Genomic DNA, 24,104 nt, shown 5'->3' with positions numbered 1-24,104 from the left:
ATATTGCAAGAAAATTTTATTCTATAGGGGGAAAAAATCAGAAATAGGATTTAAGGGTATATACTCCATTAACTCCCAATGCCATTTACTGAAGTTACATAACAAAATAATTGCAATGCTATTTGTTAGTGTAATCATGCTGTTCAAGAAGCAGAGCGTCTGAAAATCAAAGCACAAATCATAAATTAATGACACACAAATGCTGTCATATTGATTTTCGTGTCTTTAATTTGTTTTTTTGAAAATAAACCAAAGACTAGAAACAGAGCATAATGATTAATGAACAAAGATGTTTTGTTCACAGATCCAAGAAAAAAGCAATTAAGTCCAATACCATACTCCAGCAGACACATTTCCACTGTAACTAGATAAAACAGAGAGAAAGGAGAAAAGCTTCCTTTTTGCCTACATAAGGGGTTGCTATAGTTCCCTTAACTGAGGTGACAAAGTTAACAATGCATTGGCTAGTATGATTTAGCTCCAGTCTGAAGTAAATACATGCTGTGGCTCAGAAAGTTATGTAGGTTCCAAAACACTGATTGAATCATTAAAATGACTGGGAACTAATATAAAATGCTATTTCAGTAATCTAATCATTTATTAATTCAGTAAAACAGATAGCCACAACTTTAGTTAAGCACACATGAGATTTTGAACATAAAAACTCTCATTCAGCTCAGGAACTCTGCCCATGTGTTAAATATTTTCGATGCCTTGAATTAAATACATTCATGTAGCACCAGCATTCCAGCAAAATATATTTCGAGATTAAATTCTATCAAGTGCACAAACAGTAGGTTTTGCTAGGAATTTCTTTACAAATAACATCTAACTTTGCACTGTTATGGAAAAAGAAAACAAAAAGGCACTAAAGAGTTCAGAATGCCTTTGTTTTGGTATATTTAAATCAGACAGTTAGTAACAAATACTTGAAAATGGAGGTCTAGGTACAAACAGTCATGTACTATCACATACCTACCTTTGTGCACAAATACACATAATTACCATGACTGCATTATCACAGTAATTGTGCATGCAGTTGTGATAATATGTAAATACAAACATAGGTGCACAATTGCACGCATGTATGTTTGGAGGTGCAGTTCTACCCAATGGAAGATGTGGCCCTTAAAAAACTTAACTGAATGTTTCACAAACGAAATTCCTTTGATTTGGCATGGCAAACTAAACACCTATATTAGTAATGTCCCATCATCATTTATGAATGATTATTGTTGTGTTTACCAGAAAATAGCTGCTTACATGGAGTAAATGAAAGGCAGTTTTCAATTACAATTTATGATCACTAATCAGGGAAATACATATCAGGAAATTTTAAACGCACAAGGTGAAAGAAGTATGATCCTGTGAGATTCTGGAGTGGAGACAGCATCTCTAGTGCTCTAGCAATAGCTGGAGCAGGCTGTGGAGCCTATTCCAATTCCCGCTTTGTATAAGGCCAATGGAGGTGGCCCTGTGCTGTCCCCCTGTCAGGCTGGGGAGGGAGGTGCATGCCCATTACACTCAGCACTACAGGGGATTCTGGGCTGCAGAATATAGGCAGCCTAGGATAGGCTGGTAAATTAGATGAACTCCTGGGGGCTACCTAACTTACAACAGGGTGGGAGAGGGTGAGTGGGCCACAGTGGCCACCAGCAGAGGCAGAATCCAGGCTGCTCAACCATGGCAAAAAGTGACATTTGCCCCTCTCCGTCTGGGCTGTGCCTTCAGGTGGCACAGCACAGAATCTGTCCCATTATACTTACCAGAAAAGCTTAATCCTATCAGGGGTGCAAGAAAGCAGCACAGTACAGAGGATGTCTAGCTCTATGTAATATGCACTCCCTGCCAACGCTGTCTCATGCATAGAAGGGTGAAACATGACCACAGACTTGTCCCATCCAAATGTGCCCTTTTAGCTAACAATAATGCTACTTAGCTCCCATCCGTTGTGTGCCCATGTGCAGCCAGCCAAATTATGCTCTTCTGCTGACTCGGGGGTTGGAGAACATGGGGGGAAAGCATAATTTGTCCCGGAATTTCTAGCCTATAGTGAGAAGTTTCAAATGACTGCCACGTCAGAGCTTATTAAATTCAGCTGGGTCAATTAATGTTAGTGCTACGTATGTGCAGTAGATCCAGTAGGCAACAACGCATTCAGTTCTGGGAGTTATTTAGTAAAGAACTATATTCACAAACTGAATTAAAAGTTGATGAAAAAAGAAAATTAATTGGACCAATGGATTTGGCTGGTTATTTTGTCTTTGGAAGGATAACATTCAGACACTGGTAGGAATCCTTCACTCATTTCACTTGGAATGACAATAGCACATATTTTTTAATGAAGAATTTGGCTTAGCGCTAAATTTTGCATTTTGCTTGAGTAGAGCTAGGAAGGCACTCACTTCCACTAAGGCCATGTCTACACTACCACTTTTGTCGGTATAACTTATGGCACTCAGGGGTGTGAAAACACACACCCTGAGCGACATAAGTTACACTGACAGAAGTGCCAGTGTGCACAGTGCTATGTCAGCGGGAGAGCGTCTCCTGCCAACATAGCTATTGCCACTTGTGGAGGTGGTTTTATTATGTCAACGGGAGAGCTCACTCCCGCTAGCATAGAGCGGCTACACAAGCAATCTTACAGTGGCGCAGCTGCATCAGTACAGCTGTGCCACTGTAAGCTCGCGAGTGTAGACATAAAAAAAACCCTTCAACACATTTTTTAAAATACATTTAAATCACTGGACTTCATATTTGTAAAGCATTGTGTGAAAATTTTTGGATAACAAAAAAAAAGTAAATTACCATCAAAGGCTGAGTTATAGTTAATTAAAAACTCACTTTGCCATTGGCAGGGTCTACCACCAATAGAAATAATACTTATCACTTACAGATTACCATTATATGATGACAACCTTCTCTCCCCCCGAAATGTGAATCATCTTAAAGTGACATACCAATACTTAACAATGGTGAAGAGTCCCAGACTTGTGTATTGTAGTTCTCTGCTTATCTGCAAGCCAAAGTATATGGTCAGCAGTGAGCCAAACTGCTCAGCTAGTGTTCTGCACCTTAACCCAGAAGCAGCATTTAACTTCCTGCTAGCACCATTTATCCCAATTGACCTCTAATGACGTTTCTCCTGAATGGTAACAAATGAGTACCAGGATTTTGCAGAATAGCCTACTGCTCTCCCTCCATTACAAGCTGGAGGGACTGAAAAGACTGTTATAGTACTTTCTAAAGATTTCCATGCACTAACTAAGCCTCCCAGTAGGGAATGAAAGAGATCAGATGTAGACAAGGGAAAAATTCAGCCCCAACAGAGACCAAAAATGAGCAGCCATGAGATGATTTTAACTTTAATTCATTACTGTCATGGGCTGGATTTCAATCAACAGCCTAGTAGTAAAAGGGTTTTTATGACATTACCAATTGTCAAAGCCATTCTGGTATGATACACTTAAGTATTTTGTAATGCACTTATACATAAGGTAGAGTATGACTTACTCTACTTATGTCTCTTTAATCTACGTGGAACACAAGACCTTCACCACTGGCTCCCATCTTTGGAGTCTTAATTTCTTCCTATGTCATTTTAATAGCTTTCAGTTCTGTTTCTGTTGTGCATTTCCATGTTGCTCTTGGTCTACTTCATCTCCTCCTATCCTTAGGATTCCAGTCCAGAGCTTGGGTTGTTAGGGTCTTTCCTCCACGTGTCCTAGCCATCTCTATTTTTGTACCATCATTTCCTGTCCTAACAGTTTGTTTCCTCCTCCAAACCTCTTCATATGTGATTTTTTTCCGACTATCTGATATTGAGGATTTGTCTAAGGCAGCTGTTTTAAAAACTTGGAGTTTAGCTAATAAGATCTTGATAAAGTTTTTAAGTGTCAGTGCCTTATAGTAAGACAGACTCTACAGTGGTGTTAAATATTTGAAGTTTGGTTTGATGGTCAAGGTTTCTGTTTCTCCAGTGTTGCAAGGGCACATCTGGCTTTTGTTATTAGGTAAAGCTTACTTCAAAATAGTTCACAGATCCAATTTATTGTAATAAATTAGGAAATCTTAAGATTCCCTAGACATTCTTGATATGTTTTTTCTTACATTAACTTTTTTTTTTAAACCTCTGAAAACCATCTTGAAAACTCTGCAGTTGATATAGTAACTTACAAAACACCCTCTTGTCAGCTCTGGCCATTGCTTTGCCTTTCCAAACAAATGGACCTGAAATGTAATGCTGTTAGGTGTTTGCTCAGTTAAGTACTGTGACAGGGTCAAGCCAGATGGCTACAGGAGAGTGGTGGAAGGTAGATACATTAGCCCCAGATTAAGCAGGTCCCTTTTCCCTGGGTAAGATAACAGGGACTATTCCAGAACAATCAGGAACCTGCTAGACCCAATTAAGGCAAGCAGGCTAATTAGGACACCTGGAGCCAATTAGGAGGCTACTAGAACCAATTAAGGCAGGTAGGCTAATCAGGGCACCTGGTTAAAAGAAAGACCTCCCTTCAGTTAGGGAGAGGCATATAAGGAGCTGGGAGTGAGAGGACGTGCTGCTGGAGGACTGAGGAATACAAATGCCATCAGGAAGAAGGTCCTGTGGTGAGGACAAAGAAGGTGTTGGTGGGAGGTCATGGGGAAGAGACCCAGGGAGTGATAGTTGTCACCCAGCTGTTACAGGAGACATTGTAGACAGCTGCAATCCACAGGACCCTGGGCTGGAACCCAGAGCAGAGGGCGGGCCCAGGTTCCTCCCATTCTCCCAACTCCCTATTTGTCACAACAGGAGTTGACCTGGACTGTGAGTCATATCAGAGGGGAAGGTCTCAGGCCTGTCCCCATCCCACTAGGTGGGATAACAGAGACTACGGAGATTGTTCTCCTTCCTTTTCTCCCATGCTGGCCAGCGATGAGGTTAGCTGAGTGAACGGCAGGTTTGAGCCAGTGGCAAAAGTGGCCAAACTGAGGGCTGCAAATCCGCTGGAAAGCGCAGGACCCACCAAAGCAGAGGAGGAACTTTGTCGCAGTACACATGTGATCTCAGAATCATTAACAATATTTTAAAAGAAATGTACATTTGGAAGCTCCTGAAAGTGCAGATTACTTTAACAGATGAATTATGATATCTCGATTACATGAAAATCCACAGGAGGTGATCAGATATTTCTAGATAACACTGTTTGGTATTTTCATGCATGACTGAAAAAGATATTCTAATGCTTTTCTCTAGACTATTTTGCCTCTCAGAAGGCAGACTGACCAACAGAACACCTGTTAATGGTTCATATTCACTGACTTTGCCCTACAGCTTATTCTCACACAGGAGTCCGATATCAACAGCAAGCCAGAGGATTAATGTATCTTTCATTTTCAGCCTTTTCATTTTTTTTCCAGACAGCTGCACTAATATTCACTGAAAAAATTCAAGACAGCATGTAATGTTCTTCTTCAGTTGGGTACATTTATGTTCCCCTGTGTTTTCACATTCCAGTTACATCTTCATTCAAGTGGATCTCCTCTGAAAAGTGAATGTAAAAATGGCGCTGCTGGGTTCTGACATTTATTATTTTCCAGTGACTCCATATCAGATGTGGTCAGTTTACAGTTTATATTAAAAAATGCTTAATCTAACTGCCAGCCATACAAATTTAATCTGGGATTTGGGAGGTGAGCTGAGTTATTTTCTTTCTCACTACTAACCGGAATTCTGCCAGCAATGAAGACCTGTTATGCTTTTGTGGGTTTCCACAGGTAACTGATTGGAAGCCATTAAACACTGATGATGATGATACACAAGAAGAAAAATGATACTACTCACTCCATTAGTTGTGTAGGCTCTGCAGTAAGGCCAACATGAGTAAAAAGGAGTAAAAAGCAGGTTTGTTGAGTAAGAAGATGGTCTTTTCTAGATGGTCAAGTTTCAGAGTAAAATAGCACTCATATCTGGGTCTTGCTCCAAAGCCCATGGAAGTTAATGCAAAGACTCTCACAGACTCCAACGTGCTTTGGATCAGATCACCGAGAAAGGTCTCCAAATTGCCAGCAACATGTTCACTACTTGAACTGCTGGAAATCACCAGCTTTGCATTGCATTTGGTATTATGCTTTATTTACCTTCTAATCTGGAGAAAACAACAAGGTATTTCATCTTATATGCACATTTGAATTCAGAAATTTTAAAATCAAGCTATTTTAAAGTGTTTGAATTTAATGCTGCAATAAGCAAGTTTTCTAGCAAGTGACATGGATCTTTTTATGTGGCAACACCAGAATCCCATTCTAAACAATCTTCTGTTAATCTGTTTGTGGCTGAATAGTCCTTTTGATCGTCCCAGGATCCACTCCATCATCCATCCAAGATCATCTTTTTCCTGCCTCATGTTCTGCCATTAACTTTCCCTCCCAGTGCCCATAAACATATACTACCCATTGAACCCCTGAAAATGTGACCTGCAAATCAAATCTTTCTTTTCATAAATTCTCTTGTCTAGCGTTTGCTGACTTCTAGTCATCTCCAATAATGGAGATTACACTGATCATTTAATCACAATGCTTTGAACCAACTAATTTTGTATAACCCTCAACAGTGTCTTGATACAGTTTGCAAAATCACTGAAAAAAACATGTAGCAATGTTATAACTTTCCAATGTTTAGCTAACTCATCGGGGTTTATCTGTACCAAGACAGCTGTTAACACATTACTGTGGGAATATACTACCTCCATGATGATTCTTCTTGCTTATCCATTTGTTTTTTCAGTAAAAGTAGAAGGAATTGCTACAGCACCATCAGATCCTCTTCCATCAATGGTTACTGAGAAATCTCTATAACCAGCTTGGTGGACTATTTGATGTAAGTTTAATTTTCAGAAGTGTTTGTGCATTCTGGGTACTTAACTTGACACATACAGCGTCTGATTTTCAGAGATAATGAACACCGACCACACCAACTGACCTCCAAATCAGGCTTGATGCATTTCAAGTTGGGCACCAAAAATGAAAGCTCCCAAAGTTAGTGCCCAATTTTGAAAATGTAACCCTTGAATTCATGGTGGGAACTCCAATACCAGACCACTCCAAGGCCAGACTCCACACCACATTAGGTTAATAATGTGTTCAATATCACCCATAAAATGGTGGACATATTCAGATGGTTATTTCTCATAATTGGACTAGACTTGGGAGTGCCACTATATGGTTTTGGAAAAAGTTTACCAATAGACTTATTGTAATATAGAGATTAATTCCAAGCTGCACCATAACTTGAGCAAACTTGTATCAAATTGTCTCTTCCTCACATTTCCACCCCGCACATAGCAGTATCATTTTGTGTTAACAGCTTTTTTATTTTAACATGAATTTTTGATAAAGATATGCATGAGTTTTACTCTTCTCACTAATAACAGAATATCTATACTACTGACATTACAGAGAAAGTGTCTCTTACTTGCCATCTTTTCTATAATGAAATTTTTGTGTTCTGTGGCATATTCATTTGCTGATTTAGATCTCTGTGGCATTTTGATCAGACGTCATTCACAAGTACAGGAATAATTGATCAGTTCAGTTGGGGCTTAGTCTCAATAATGCATGATGAGTAACAAGCAGTTCTGTAAAAAGGATTGAGAGTAAGAGTCTAACTAACACTGGCGGATTTTGCAAGCTTCTCCCCAACAAAGAGAAAAAAAACCTTAGGCCAGTGGCCATTACCACCAGTGAAGGTTAAAAAACCTGGCACTGTATCTTCTTTGAAATACAAAATGCTGTATCCATTACTGGAGACCGTGAAAAGTTCTGGAGATAATTTCACAATCATTTTAGGAAAGTAAAAACAAAAAAAATATAGAAAACATAATAAAGGATGTCATCTTTAGAGTAGTTTAGAAAAAACAAACACACACCAGCCTCCAAGCCTTGCTATAGCAACAGCAGGAAGGCAATGCAATTGTGTTGCTTATTAAAGCAGATGCTCTAAAAACCTTTGGCTGTGAATATGGTTTGAATTAGAGCTCCAGTGATGTGTGTCAGAGCATCACAATCCTTTTTCTCTTTCCCATTTGAAGTTAATACCCCATGGAGGTTAAACAATAAATAAATAAACCCTAAGCAACAACAGTTCTTAGTGCTTGTGCAGGCCTTTACATTTTAAAAGCACTGTGTACACACTAATCACTCCTCACAACTTTCCTCTGACACTGGATAACATTAACAACCCTCTTTTTACAGGTGGAGAAGTAGGCACAGAAGGGATATACGAAGTCATTGTCAGAGCTGGGATCAGCATGCATGAATTCCTGGTTCCTAACCATTACTCAACCCACTAGACCATGCTGTCATAACCCAACTTCTAATACACCCCTGAACACTTGGGCTAGTCTATTTTTATGTGAGTTAAGCAAGTGCAGTCTCATTGGTGTCATGGGGAGAAGAACTAATATGATGCCTGTCTACAAATGTAACCCCAAATCATATGGTCTTCTTTTGCCATCATGCTGCATTGCAAGCACATGCTACCACTCAGTGTGGGTGGAGTTGACATTACTGCTTTCTGTGTCCCTGTACCTGCACAGAAAGTTGGAGGGAGGAGCCCAGGCTGCAGAAGGGAAGAGTCTGGAGGAGATACACAAAGTCAATCTATATGCACATGGCATGAACGCTAGCTGCAGATGCAGCATCTATATTGTCATAAAAATAAAGGGAAGGGTAACCACCTGTCTGTATACAGTGCTATAAAATCCCTCCTGGCCAGAGGCAAAACCCTTTCACCTGTAAAGGGTTAAGAAGCTAAGGTAACCTCGCTGGCACCTGACCAAAATGACCAATGAGGAGACAAGATACTTTCAAATATGGAGGGGGCGGAACAAAGGGTCTGTCTATCTGAGTGATGCTTTTGCTGGGAACAGATCAGGAATGCAGCCCTACAACTGTTAGTTAGTAAGTAATCTAGATAGAAATGTGTTAGATTTCCTTTTGTTTAATGGCTGGTAAAATAAGATGTACTGAATGGAATGTATATTCCTGTTTTTGAGTCTTTTTGTAACTTAAGGTTTTGCCTAGATGGATTCTCTATGTTTTGAATCTGATTACCCTGTAAGATATTTACCATCCTGATTTTACAGAGGTGATTCTTTTACCTTTTCTTTAATTAAAATTCTTCTTTTAAGAACCTGATTGATTTTTCATTGTTCTTAAGATCCAAGGGTTTGGGTCTGTGTTCACCTGTACAAATTGGTGAGGATTTTTATCAAGCCTTCCCCAGGAAAGGGGGTGTAGGGCTTGGAGGGATATTTTGGGGGAAGACGTCTCCAAGTGGGCTCTTTCCCTGTTCTTTGTTTAACACGTTTGGTGGTGGCAGCATAGGGTTCAAGGACAAGGCAAAGTTGTACCTTGGGGAAGTTTTTAACCTAAGCTGGTAAGAATAAGTTTAGGGGGTCTTTCATGTAGGTCCCCACATCTGTACCCTAGAGTTCAGAGTGGGGAAGGAACCTTGACATATATAAATAGTTCTCTAGAGCATGTTTAGTTTTAGAAACATGGAGTTATTATCCAGAACACAGTAAATGAAACAAGGTGGCAGAGGTCAATCTAGCAAGAACCACAGAAGAGTGTACAATTAACAATCAAATGTAATCAGCACCTAGAAACAGAGCCAGCAGGCAGCAAGGAGGGACTAGGACCACTAGGAATGCTGAATTTCCAAATAACATATTTGCAGATGCATGAAAGCAGTGGAAACAAGAGCGGACCATGGGGGATAAAAAGGAGAACATGAAGGCAAAATCTTTTTTTTACTATTTCAGTGGGAGCAAGGGGAGGATGAGAAGTGAATGAGACACTATTTCCAGGAATAATGTTCCAGGAAACACTGGAACAGCTGATAAAGGAGATGGATGAATACTGTAACCCCAGACAGAGTGAGACTGCAGAGAGATACTGGATTTTTTTATCCTGAAACCAAGAAGCAGAAACGTACTTACATTACAGAGCTGAGAACCTTGGTGTCCACATGTAACTTAGGAGACATTAAAGTTTCCCTATTAAAGACAGGGTTGTTTGTGGGACATATTATCACACTTTACAGGAGAGATTATTGAGACACACAGATCTCACCCTAGAGAAATGCCTCCAAATAGCAAGGGCAGCTGAACTGTCCAGGGAAAGGATCAAAACAACAACAGCCATTAGTACAGAACGAGAACGGGATCAAGTTCAGGGAACCCAGGAAGTAGGATAGAGACAGACTGACTGAGAATGCAGGTATCATAGTCTAGTGCATGTATTGTGGAAAGCAATATGAAAGGCATAAAGAAAAGTGCCAGCAATGGTATAAAGGGTGGGGAAAACAGAACCACTTTCAAGCGTTGCAGCTATCCCAGAAAGAAATTTGCACATAGAGCCCTGACAGGCTCAGAGAGGGGATATGACTCAGATAGAAAAGTTGCAACTGGGTGTGCTATTTAGAATGGAACAATTCCATCAGTTCACTTGTGAGCACAAGGTGGAGATGCAGTCAGATCACAAGCCATGAGAAAGCATCATGAACAAGCCACTGCTGAGTGCGCCCCAGTGACTACCATGCATGTTACTGACACTCCAGGGTTATGATGTGAGGATAAGGCACTGGGAGGGCAGATACAATGAGCAGTGTATACCTTCCAGAATACCACACAGGCTGCTGTATGGAATAGGAGATAGAGCCTATCAATATGCTACAATACCTTTTCATCTCTAATGGGAGGCTCCAGGCAACCCAACAAAGCATCTAATAGGAGGGGCTGCTACTGGCTGTACAACAGTTCACGCTCCTGGCCAGTTTACCAATGCCACAGGAGGTCATCCCTCCTCCTCACAGCTGTGAGTGCAAGATGGGATTTTGTTTGAAGCAGAGGCCCCAGGGCCTGCCTTATGGGTCGGTGACCGCCCAGGGCACTGTGGTAAGGAAGGCGCTGTGGTCAAGAGGCAAGGAGCAGGGCAGGTCTGGGGTGCAAGGCCACGGAAGAGAGTTTGGGGTGATGGGGGGTGGGGAATGGCAGGGGAGCCCAGGGGTGATAGGGGGTGCAGAGCCTGGGGAGGCAGCAGGGGCAAAGAGCAATGGAGGGACAGGTGGGGAGCCTGGGAAGGCAGCAGGATCCAGGGGCAATGGGGAGAGCCCAGGAAGGCAGCAGGACCTGGGTTCAGTGGGGGAAGGGTGGGGAGCCCAGGGAGGCAGCAGGGGCCTGGGGTGATGGGGGAATGGATGTGGAGGCAGTGGGGGCCAGGGGCAATGGGGGAAGGGCCAGGGGTGGCAGTGGGGGTTGGGGCAATGGGGGGAGCCTGGGGAGGCAGCAGGGGGTCAGGGACAATGATGGGTAGCTCAGGGAGGCAGCAGGGGCCTGGGGTACCAAAATACAAGTTTGCCCAAGGCACCATTTTCCCTAAGGCCAGCCCTGGGAGGCCCAGTATGACACCACTCAACAGATCAAAGACAGCAACATGGTGGAAGCAAGTCCCCCACCAACAGTGATGACAGAGAAGTGGGAGATAGGCTTGAAGACCAGCGTACTTGAAGGACTGTGCGGCCAAACAAACCACAAGAAGCTTGTTGGTAATAGCCACACCCAGGGGTTGGCTATGTACTAGTAACCTCTGGCCCCAGCAAGTCAGCAAACGCCGGCACAAGAGACACAACAACAAAAATTGTTCCATGGGACATTGTAGCAACCTGCCATGGAACTTCAAGGGAGCAGCACAGGTTGCAGGAGGGATGGGTTTGGAGCAGGCACGAGGAAGCCAGTCAGTGCGCTCATGGCACAATCGCTAGCTGCAAAGGCAGCATCTCTGCAAATAGTTCTCTTAACAAAGAGCCAGTTTAGTGGTTTAGAAACCTGGAGTCCTCTCATGTTACTACCTTGCAGGCAGTACATAAAAACACTTTTCACTGTATATCTATGTGCAATAACATGAATTTGCAGGTGCTTTGTAAACACATTCCAATCACATGTGGAGTTGTCTGGTGCTGTAAATCCTATCATAACACATTGTACACAACAATAATCTGAGCTGTCCACTTATGTGAGCAGCAGCAGCCCAGCAGATCACAACATACTAAGCCAGAAAGAGACAGTCTCCTGACAAGTAGACACAAACAGTAAGCTTGATCCCGCAACTACTGAAGTCAATTGCAAAACCCTCACTGGCTTCAATGTGTGCAGAATCAGACCCAAAGTTACAATCTACCATGTATTATATTAGCTGAGATCTGGTTAGCATTAATATCCAGCTTATGGGTCAAATTCTACCTTCAGATTAGTTCTCATTCACTTTAATAAGACCTGTGTGCATAAATCCAAGGGCAGAGGTTGGCATTATGTGTTGCCCTCTTTAGGTTTGCTGTGTGGCAGTGATGAAGACTATTAACCTTCCCCCATATGCAGAGATCCCTCTAGCATCTCATGAATTCAGATGTGAAAAATCTTAAATGGATGAATGTAGGGAAGGTATGACTGTAGGTTACCAGTGGTCCTGAGTGTTGTAGCCAAAGGTTTCCACAGACAAAGTTCAGTTTAGGACTCATGAAAGCCAATAACAACTATATATAGCTCTTATATAGCTTTTTTAATCTGCAGAATGCAAAGAATTTTACAACAGAGGTCAGTATCATTATCCCAGTTCTTGAGATGGGAAAACTAAGGCACAGAAGGGGTGAAGTGACTTGCCTAATGTCATCCAGTAGGCCAGTGCCACAGCTGGAGGTAGAATGCAGGTCTCCTGAGTCCCAGTCCAGTGCTCTAGCCATTACACCACACTACCTCTAAGCAACAAAAATCCAAGCCACAAAAGCCCCAGGAGAGCACATAACTGCAGCTCTGGAATTTAATATTTACTCAGTACACCCTAAGTGCAATTTCCTTCAATGCATAAAAACCTAGATTATACCAGCCCTCACTAACATATTTTGCATTATGTATTAACTTCAGAAACATAAAAATTAATTCCTCAGAAATCTGGCTTAATTTAATTTCATTTCTTTTTGACAGAAGTCATTTTAAAAACACTGCATGCTACATTTCATGTTTAATGTCACGTCATCGTTCAACATGTATTTTACTGAAAGAGAAATTAAAACAAGAATATTAACAGAAAATTATTTCAAATTTTACCATAGGCAACTTAAACATAGCATTAGTCACTCTTCATGAAAAAGCAGTTGGGTGGTATATGTCATTAAAATAAAGGGCCGAATTCTGCTTTCAGTTACACTGGTGTAACTCTGCTGGCCCTTTAACATAAGAACAGCCATACTGGGTCAGACCAAAGGTCCATCTAGCCCAGTATCCTGTCTTCCAACAGTGGCCAATTCCTGGTGCCTCAGAAGAATGAACAGAACAGTTAATCAACAAATGATCCATCCCCTGTCACCCATTCCCAGCTTCTGGCAAACAGAGGCTAGGGACACCATCTCTGCCCGTCCTGGCTAATAGCCATTGATGGACCTATCCTCCATGAATTTATCTAGTTATTTTTTGAACCCTGTTATAGTCCTGGCTTTCACAACATCCTCTGGTAAGGAGTTCCACAGTAATCAAGAACAACCAATCTCCTTGATCATTCTTTGATTATTAAGTGATCCAAAGATAAAAAATGTTTCACAATAGCTCTGGCTACATTAAAAGCATTACATTACACACAGTGGAGTCCCTTAAAATCTTCAGGTGAAATCTTGGCTCCATTACAATAGAAGTTTTGCCATTTACTTCAAGAGGGTCAGGATTTGACCTTTGGTATTAAACATATTTATGCTATTTGTAAAATTTACTGTACTTAGATTTCGGTATTATCTCAAATGTCATGCACCTGCTTAAATAGTTAAATGAGATAAATGAAAAAAATTTAAATGCCTTCTGTAGGAAGCTATTTGGGCAAAATAAATGGATTTCTTCTTCCAAACAGTCTGAAAGAATGTCCAAAAAACAATTCTAGGTTCTATTAGACTCCCATGTAAACAGTATGCCCTGCAACTTTTTAATAGTTCCTTAAAAAATCTATATTATATATACAGATGTGTTTTCTATTTCCATCCAATAAGGATATTTTCACCAAAGGAGAAACTGACTGACTGTGCAGTGAGATAGTGAAACTGACTGTATTGAAAATGCTGTCAAATGTGTCAAGTAAAACAAAAAATAAAAAAAAACACAGAGTAAAATATTGTTTCCCCACTAACTTCCTTCCACTATAACAATCTAAGTGTTACTTGTAACTGTCGATCTAGGACTGAGAAGCAGCATAGTCCAATGGAGAGGTTACTGGATCGGGAGTCAGGAAACCTGAGTCCACTTCCAACTCTACCACCGACCTGCTGCATGACTTTGGCAAGCCATTTCACCGCTCTGTGCCCACTCCTCCTCTCACCCTTGGTCTGCCCTGTCTCTATAGATTGTAAGCTATTTGGGGCAGGGCATGTTTCTTGCTATAGTGTTTGCACAGTACCTAACACAATGAGGCTCTGATCTCAGTTAGGGCGTCTAGGCGTTACCACAGTATAAGTGATAATATGAAGTACACATTTTGCAGACATTCAGTATGCAATGTTCAAGTTAACTGTGTCCCTTTAGCAGCATGCCAAATAAGCAGACACAATTTGGCTGCTTGTAAAATTGCCCCAATAAGAGCATGATTGTGCTCTTATTTAAGTCCATGGTAAAACCCTTCTTTGATTTCAGCTGAAGTAAGGGGGCAGGTCCATTACTGTTAGTGACAAGATTGTCTCAATTTATAAGTATTTAGCTAATACTTAGGGGAAAAAATGCTCTGTTGTGATGCCCACCAAATCTGTGATTAATTTCTCTTTTCCCTCACAGTGATTATGTCAGGCTCTTGTAATTTTTTGCACAAGTATTTAGCTTTTATGAGCCACTTCTTTATTCTAAAATCTCAGACAGTTATGAGATCCATTCTAAAGCAAATAGCTGCAATAATGCAAACAATTCACATCCATGTAATTTTATGGCTGCTCAGCATACTAGTCAATATGTTTGTTACTTAGAACCTTGCAAAATAGACAATGTTTATTTCCTCATGTCAGGTACTACTCCCATTGACTTCAGTGACAGTTTTGCATAAGAAAGGACTACAATATTTGGAAGATAGTATCAAATCTACACAGTACTTACGAAAATGGTGACTAGTGTTATTTCAAAACTAAATTTAAAGTTTTTAAAAAGTCCTTACCGTAAATCTTTTTATGTAATCAGACACACAAAATCCTCGCGTGCTCAAACAAAGGGATCTGTGCAGTGAAGATTCCTGATACAAAGCTCCCATTTTTTTTTAGCCTGTGTGGCAATAACCCAGGTAGCCTGAAGCCTTTTACTGAATTAAGCAAAGCCTACTTAGATCTTACTAGAATTCTGTGTGTGTGATAAACTTAGCATTTCAACTTATCTGACACTACACCAGGCATTTCAATCATTTCACTTCCTTATCTGTAGTACTAGGTTCTATCTGTATCCTTGCAGCTCATTTCCTGCATCACCGATAAGAGAGGAAACAAACTCAGCAGAAGACGATGGCCAAATCACTTGAAGTCAATCAAGAGTCCTCTGCTTTACTGTTTTTGCCCAATTTAACTTTTTGTTCTTATATTTAAAAAATGCAACTTTGGTTGTAGCTGTCATTCACTAGCGTTGTTCCCACATGCAGTGACAGACATTAATGCAGTATTCACATCACTACGATTGTATCAGTACAGGTGACCTTTAGAGGGCAACAATGTCATATGAATTGAGGAGATAAAGGAAAATTGTCAGCCTCCATATATGCATTCTAGAGAATTCCTCACACAGGTACATCCACCTGCACACATGGTTTAGATAATTTAATACCTGTGCTCAGACAAGTATTAATTTGCACCTGCAAAATCCTCCATGGTCAAGGGGTTTTACAGGTGTAAATTAACATTTAAGTACACACAGGTGATGAACTATTTCAAGTGCATTGCACCCATAAAGCATGGCCATATATGTGTCAAGCAATTTTGTGAACTCACAGCTGGTGGCCCGTAAAGGCTCTTTTAAACATTTTCCCCAAAATTGAAGTGAAAAGCACATTTATGCCAATATGCATACAAACTGAGCCCCCAGTAAATTACTGCACCTTTATTTTGTTTTAGTAAGAATTTAATAAGTTTTTAGACGGTAAGTTCTTTGGAGCAGGGACCATATCTTTTCATATTTTTGGACAGTGCCCAGCACAATGATCCTCATGGGGCCTATGGACATTATTGTCATATAAATGTTAAAATAAGACCACCAGCACATTTTCACATAAAGAAAAAAAGACATTGGAAGACCTGAGAAGAGAAGTAAGTTTTGCAGAAGTAATGACTGAAATCTACTTGCAGTTCTGTGCTGTGGCTTCATTTTGCCTCTGTTAACGCAATAAATGATAGTAACTAATAGTTTTAGCTCTTTGCAGGTGTGACATTATCTGATTAAAATATGAGCAGAGAGATCATTGTTGCAACCACTGTTATATATTTGCAACAAATCTTGACAAAATGTGGCATGTAAGATGTCTACAAAAAGGTTATGATTTGCTGGTTATGATTATGCTATTTGTATGCATGGACCATTTTTGTATTTGAAGTTATGAATATTGGCCCTATACCTGGATTTCAAATGTTTGCTCCTGGGGTAACACCCACAAGGTAGCTAGCCAGCACATCATGAAGGGACTATTCAAATTGAGTGGCCCATCAAAAGAACATTTAACTGACAATGGTCCCTGGGAGACACCCATCTACACTTAATGGAATTTCCTGCTGTGACTAGGTGAAATGCATGGACATGGGACTTGCCCGTGTGACTCCAAACTCCATCTTGTTGCTATAATTTTTCACAGTAAGAACAATGGGATTCCCTCCACATGGCAGAAGATATAAAAGGTCCTGGAAACCCTTCCATTTTGCCTCTCTCCTGCTCCAGCCTCTGGAATGTGGACTTATACTAAGGTGAGCATTCTAACCAATGGACTAAGGACCTTCCAAAGATTTGGAAGCAACTAGAGACTTATTAAGCCAGCAGTTTATTCCATCATTGTTACAAGCCCTGAACCAAGAACTTTGCAATTACTGTATGTATTTGATTCCTTTATCCAATTTTAACTCACCTTTCTTTCTTTTTATGAATAAACCTTTAGATTTTAGATACTAAAGGATTGGTATTAGTGTGATTTTGGGGTAAAATCTAAGTTATATAATGACCTGGGTGTGTGATTGGTCCTTTGTGATCAGAAGAACCTTTCATTTGATGAGACTGGTTGTAAAGAACCACTCATCTCTCAATCCAGTGGTTCTGGAGGGAAATAAGAACTAGAATGCCCAAGGGGAAACTGCTTTTATGACTTCTTGTTAGCCAGTGTAGTAAAACAGGAGTTTACTTTGTGGCTGGTTTGGTATATCTTATGAAAGAATAACCACCAGTTTTGGGTTGTGTTTGCCCTGTTTCCCAGCAGTTCATCCTGAATTTGGCATCCTCAGTGGTGACCCACTGAGGCACGATTACCACAAGGAATTATCTCTGCTTGGATGAGTGCATTGTAAGAAACTACTTACCTTAGATCAGTGGTATTCAAACATTTTTTCCTGGGGACCCAGTTGAAAAAAATTGTTGATGCCCATGACCCAGCAGAGCTGGGGATGAGGGGTTGGGGGTGTGGGAGGGGCTCAGGGCTGGAGCAGAGGATTGGGGTGCAGGAGTGACGGCTGTGGGGTGGGGCCAGGAATGAGGGGTTATGGGTGTGGGAGGGGGCTCTGGGCTGGGGCAGGGGGTTGGGGTGTGGGAGGGGGTCAGGGCTCTGGGCTGGGGGTGCAGGCTCTGGGGTGGGGCTGAGGATGAGGGGTTTGGGGTGCAAGAGGGGCTTCAGGTTGGGGTGGGGCTCAGGGCTGGGGCAAGGGTGTGGGAGGGGGTCAGGGCTCTGGGCTGGGGATGAGGGGTTTGGAGTGTAGGAGGGCCGCTGGGTTTGCAGGAGGCTCTGGGCTGGGGCAGGGGATTGGGGTGCAGGGTTGGGGTGCGGACTTACCTCCAGTGGCTCCCGGTCAGCAGCGCAGCCGGGGTGCAGAGGCAGGCTTCCCGCCTGTCCTGACACCGCGGACCGCGCTGCGCCCCGGAAGCACCTAGCAGCAGGTCCAGCTCCTAGGCAGAGGCGCACAAGCAGCTCCGCATGGCTCTCGCCCACAGGCACTGCCACCCCAGCAGTCCCAGCCAATGGGAATGCGGAGCCGGTGCTCGGGGCGGGGTCAGCATACGGAGCCCTGTGGCCGCCCTGCCTAGAAGCCGTACCTGCTGCTGGCTGCTTCTAGGGTGCAACACGGTGTCGGAACTGGTAGGCAAGAGCTTGCCTTAGCTGGGCAGCACCATTGATGGGACTTTTAACGTCCAGTCGGTAGTGCTGACTAGAGCCGCTAGAGTCCTTGGATGCTGAGCAAGGTGACCCAGTGCCTTACATGCCATGACCCAGAACTGGGTCACAACCCGAACTTTGAAAAACACTGCCTTAGATTACATTGGGAAAGAGTAAAGTAGGATCCTGATATACAAAGTGACAGTCCTTTTCTTAGGGCCAGTGACTGCAGTGGAGATGCATGAGTGTCACTGAAGACAGCTTTTGGAATTAGCACAGGCTATGTCTTCACTGATTAAAAAAGGTGTGTTTTACTGTGGGGTAACTAATGAGCATTACCTATCCTGCAGTAAAAACATAGTGGAGACAAGGCACTGTACTTTTATCATGAGGAAAAGCTGGTGAGGTTAACCAGGGGTGGTGGGTGTCACCTATCTATCTTGTGGTAAAAAGAAAAGGAGTACTTGTGGCACCTTAGAGACTAACCAATTTATTTGAGCATAAGCTTTCGTGAGCTACAGCTCACTTCATCGGATGCATCCGATGAAGTGAGCTGCCACAAGTACTCCTTTTCTTTTTGCGAATACAGACTAACACGGCTGTTACTCTGAAACCTATCTTGTGGTAAAATCTACAAGTGTCTTGTCTTTACTTAGGATTTTCCAGCGAGGTAACTATTGCCATTCGTTATCTCACTGTATAAAAAGTCACTTTTGTGTCAGTGCAGACACAGCCAAAGAACTAACGGGTGAGGGAACGATCATCGTGTGGTTAAAACCAAGGGACAGACTGGTTCAGGACACCTTGATATACTGAAACAATCACGGCCTGTCTTGCAAATGGTCTGTATTTTGACCTTGCTAGGCATGTTTTTCAATTGTGCTAACCTACATCAGAATAGAGGCCATTTTAACGTTCAGGTGAAGGGGATGGAGGAGACCTGCAAATGGAGAAATCGGCTTAGGGCTTCGGATGGTGCAATATAAGCTCTTGGGGGCGGGGGGGGGAAGCATATCTATTGTGCAATATTTACAGTACATCTTGACTTGTGATCTATACAGCTTACTCCTGACTAAATCACATGCTCTAAGAGTCAGGAAAGATGGGCTCTGCCTCTGGATCTGGTCATAGACTTCCTATGTGACTTTGTACTTTATCTCTGTGCATCGTTTTTCTCATCTGTAATACTGGGTTATTAATACTTTCCTATCTCACAAAGCTTTACAAAGTTTACAAAGCTTTTGGAGATCCCAGGATTTAGTATCTATTAATATTCTATATTATTCTTGTTACTATTATTAAAGATAGCACTAGACTAAAATCTCAGACCCAAAACACCACCAAAATTCAGGAGCTTCAAAACCCAAATCAGTACCCAGATGCATATTTTGCAATCTAGGCAAAATCCAGCCCTTAGTCCTCTGCTATATGGACAGGAGAATTAGCCACCAAGAGAAGGGCTCCTAAGCTATTCTTCCTGCACAGGACAAGATAGTTCAGGGGGCCCTAGGACCGCACACTCAGCAACATTCCTTACAGCTGCTCAAATGAAGCTCAATGTATGCTTCCCTACCCCCAATGTCTGCTGCCAGACAACACCAGGCACTCAGGAACCAAGAGGTTGAACACGGCCCCTGTCCTAGGTCTTAGGGAAGTCATAGACTGCAACCCTCACAACCTTAAAGGTGCCCAGTGCAGGTTCTCATTTGATAGGGGCCCAGTTTCCTGATAAATAGGAATTGGATGTGGATTTAGGAGAAGGCATCCCATAAAGAAGTTCGGGGACAGGATTGAGGCTCCCAATGTCTGGTTCAGTGAGGAGACACCCCCTTTTCAACTCCCCCTAGTCCTCATATTAGGAGGGGGCAGTTGGATCCAAGCAATGGGCTGGAAACAAGCTGTGGAGAGGTGAGGGGCAGGGGGCCAATGGCAGACCTCTACCAAATAGAAATGACTGTGGAAGGAATGATAACCTGCACTGTATGAGTTATGTTGGGTAGTTCCCAGAGGAGTTAAGTTAATTAAATAACATCCTAGTTTAAACCACATCCCTTGAATCTTGTGTTTCTTCCCGGATGTCCAGGACAAATGCATCATGCTTTATTCCTGCCTGGGTGCAGCACTGAGGAAAGAGAAAAGGCTCCCTGCATCCATACAAGATAGGACAAGGTTTTTATTCATACAAGACAGGGTGTGTTTTATAGTGTCACAAATGATACACAATGAAAATGCAGCTAATTTTGAGAGGGTACAAACAATTGCACTGTTGCTTTGTATTTTACAAAGATATTATATTACTTAATGTGGCACCAAAAGCATGTAAGCATCAAGCCAACTGGGCAAGCTTGCACGACAAAGAGAATCTGTTAGGAAATTTGGCAGAGAGACTGGAACAAGCAATGTTCAGCCTGCAACCTTCCATTATCAGATCTAAATACAGAAGGGTAGCGTAAAATGATACTTTACTGCAGTATTATTAATAATTAAGAATATAATTATGATGCTCAGATCCACCAGCTTTTCCACTCTCTCCACATTTGTAAAGACTGAACATGAAGCTTACTTTTTACCTTCTATTTGGCTCTTGTAGTTCAGACTGTTGGATACTTTACACAAAGATTCTAAAAGCAACTAACAAAAGCGGTCATATAACAATGACATTCAGTTTGCAACAGAAGAAAATCAAATGATCCAATTTGTTGTACTAGATCAGCAAACAGAATAACAGACACAAGGCCAAATTTTCCTCTCAAATGCACCTATATAAATCCAGAGTAATTTGTCTGGATTTACACCAGTGTAAATGAGAGCAGAATTTAGTCCTCAGCATTCATATGTAGATATTCTAAGAGTTACTTACAAAAAGCCCCATTTTAAATGTAGTATTCAATGTGCAGCAGACAGTATGTCTAGAATAAATGCAAAGCTATTATAAAAATGACCAGGGGCTCTAACCTTGATATGTTGCGTACAAGTTCCTACTACTGTGTGAAATATGAAAACAAAAGTGACACAGAAAAATCAAGTTACTGCTCTAAAACAAAATATGGCCTTCACCTTTCAGAGACGCACATAGAGTCTGCTATCCTTAAACTGAAGTTTCTTTCTTTCATACAAGATATCTGATATTTCCATTAGTCACTGAAGTGTGTGGACATTGTTCAACAGGGTTAGGATATGCAGAGTGAAGATTAATACAGGACAAAAAGGTAGATTAAGAAGTTTGGGTTTTTTAGAACCAGATGCTGTGAGGTGCTTAGCAAGCAACTCCCACTAAAGTCAATGCAAAATGAGGGAGAATTCAGTCCTTATAGGTGACTTCCCTCACCTCCCAGGATCAGGCCCTTACCAAGTGCTGACAATGTGCTCAATGCTCTATAGACTGAGTGGGAGCTATGGTCCCTGCCTCAAGGAATTTACCATCTATTATCGTTCTTTATCTACAGCAGGTTTCAACTATGTGTAGTTCAGAGCAGACGTAACTTACTTGCTTGCAAAGAAATATACAAGAAGAAGCTTCAGTTCTTTTGCCCATGTTCTCTCCCACAATTCAGGATACAGACCATAGGAAGGTTAGCACTCCCTGCCCAAAAACTCAAGCTCTGATTAAATTTTCTGAAGCCCATATCAAACTCAAACTCAGCTTCCAAATTCTACCAACACTTACCCTTTCATTCCGCTTCCATCCACACAGACTAGAACTGGATACCAGCATATAGCAGCGTTCCCAGGACAGACACAAGGACACTCAGATGGATGCAACAAAGCACTGTGTATGAGAAAACTTAAAAAAAAAAAAAAAAGAGAGAGAGAGAATCAGTATCTGATCAGAGCAAGTACTCAAGGGTTTCTGAAAAGTTTTTGCAGATGAGACATCCTCTAAGAACAAGTGATTCCTGGATGTCAGAACCTCACTATGAGTGAGCATGTTTCTATAGCTGCTTCACTCAGAATGGATTAATGTTAAAGGTCAGGTCTGAAAACCTCCCCACCTAATTAATATTTATTTTACACTGTGGATCCCCTTACATAAGGAATCTTCCCCCAGGCCATAAGACTCTCACATTTTATTCCATTGTTAAACCTTCAGTATCCTGCTCTCACTATTTGCTTCACAAAGGAAACACATTAGCAATGACAGCTTCAGTGGGGCTGCTTCTATTTAAGTAACTGATACCGGGACATATTCCTCCCTGAGGTAACTATTAGCGCATGCAACTTTACACCAGGGATGAATTTGCCCTGTAGACTACTAATAGTTATAATTGTTGGCAGTTTTCTCATTCTTGAATTACTCTGCCAGTGCTCTGTATGCCAGAATGGGTGGGCATTATGTCTGCAGCTGAGTAAACTAGGGAAAGCCCATCCAGCTAGCAAACACTTTAAAAAATTAACTGCAAGCATGCAAGCCATAAAAGCAGATTAAAAGCATCATAAAGGCCATATTTGCACATCTTGCTCCAGTCAAACATGTGCAGCTAATTATACATGCAAAGCAGACTTTACAAAGCAATTCCAGCCCTTATGGCCAGGGAGAGGCTTCTGGAAGCAGACCTGGTGCAATTTCACTGAGCGAGGATAGAGGGCAGAATTGGGGAAACCAGGCAGCAGTTCTGTACCACCAAATGGCACACAGCCCTACTCCATGGGAGCAATCCTCGAGGACAGCAGCAGGCAGAGGATTAAAGGCAAGTGAGATCAGGGCAGCCCAGGGAAACAGATGTGAATGGGGAGGTGTAAGGCCAGATATTATGCCACTGCACGACTCTAGTTCTCCACTCTATGACAGAAACACAAATATAATCAGGTAGGTATATTTTAGGGGGTGGAGGGGTTTTCTTGGTTTATTTATTACATCAGGCCGTGATTTGTGGCTGCTGAAAATTTTTATTTAAAAAAAAATATATTTTTCCCCTTTGCACGAGTGCTGTTCCTCCATTTTAGAGAAATGACTTCATTAGATCAACAAGTGTAAACTCTGAATAGTGCTATGTTCAAAAACACATACAATAAATGCTGTGCCTTGACATCAGAATACAAGCAGCAGGCCACCTAATCATGTACAGATCCCAGAATACACATGGGTCCAACCAGTCGCATTACATTTATCAATGAAACACAATAGGAAGTAATTTGTTTTGCTTTTAAATGTAACCCTTCTGCCCGTCAGAGTTGGCAGCAACAAGGGCCGGGTTCAATATCTAGGGGATTCATTCCAATAACACAATGCAAACCGGCTCGAGCCCCCACCCAGTGACCTGGGACAAATATATACCACCCCCGCTGGGCGCCTCCAAGAGGCAATACTTCCCCTCTTGCAAGCACATAGTCTGAGTGTAGCAAAAGCCTTTTAATAACAGAGAGAAACAACGTGGCATTATGTTGGGGAAACATCACCAACAGGATTCATAACACAACCCATGAGCAAAACCCCACCCCAAGCAAACTGGGGCATGCTCTTTCCCTTTGGTTCTGAGTCCAGCAACCCCAAATCACCCAAAGTCCCAAAAGTCCAATGACCCAAAAGTCTCTTTCCCTGGTCAGGGCAGCCCCAGAGTTCAAAAGTTTATCTGCAGAGCTTTACCTCCCAACCTGGGTGGAGATGGGGTCAGGGGAGGGGAGAGGTAAGGGGCACCTTACGTGATCTGAAGCTGACCACCCCACAGCTCCATAGGCCTTCGCTCCGCTCCGCCAGCCACCCCACGAACTGCTTC

The 24,104-nt window shown here is 42.0% G+C and overlaps 1 protein-coding gene across 2 annotated transcripts in view; it reads right to left on the bottom strand.

Moving 5' to 3' along the window:
- MYLK3 (myosin light chain kinase 3) overlaps positions 1 to 22,531 on the bottom strand; it is a 63,236-nt gene extending 40,705 nt beyond the window's left edge. The window contains exons 1-2 of one of the 2 annotated variants that reach the window (XM_043525946.1): positions 22,455 to 22,531; positions 22,058 to 22,174 (exon numbers count right to left, since the gene is read on the bottom strand). In XM_043525946.1, the coding sequence (XP_043381881.1) occupies positions 22,058 to 22,105 (48 nt within the window). In that variant the 5' untranslated portion in view covers positions 22,106 to 22,174; positions 22,455 to 22,531. Of the gene's footprint in view, positions 1 to 15,219; positions 15,779 to 22,057; positions 22,175 to 22,454 lie in introns of those variants that run through there. The other variant, XM_037878300.2, reaches the window with a different exon arrangement.
- Between the last annotated feature and the right edge of the window lie 1,573 nt (positions 22,532 to 24,104).

This window comes from Chelonia mydas, chromosome 12, assembly GCF_015237465.2.
Source record: "Chelonia mydas isolate rCheMyd1 chromosome 12, rCheMyd1.pri.v2, whole genome shotgun sequence".
Classification (NCBI taxonomy): Eukaryota; Metazoa; Chordata; order Testudines; family Cheloniidae; genus Chelonia; species Chelonia mydas.
The sequence above is the reverse complement of the archived record's forward strand: the minus strand, read 5'-3'. Positions and strand labels throughout refer to the sequence as shown.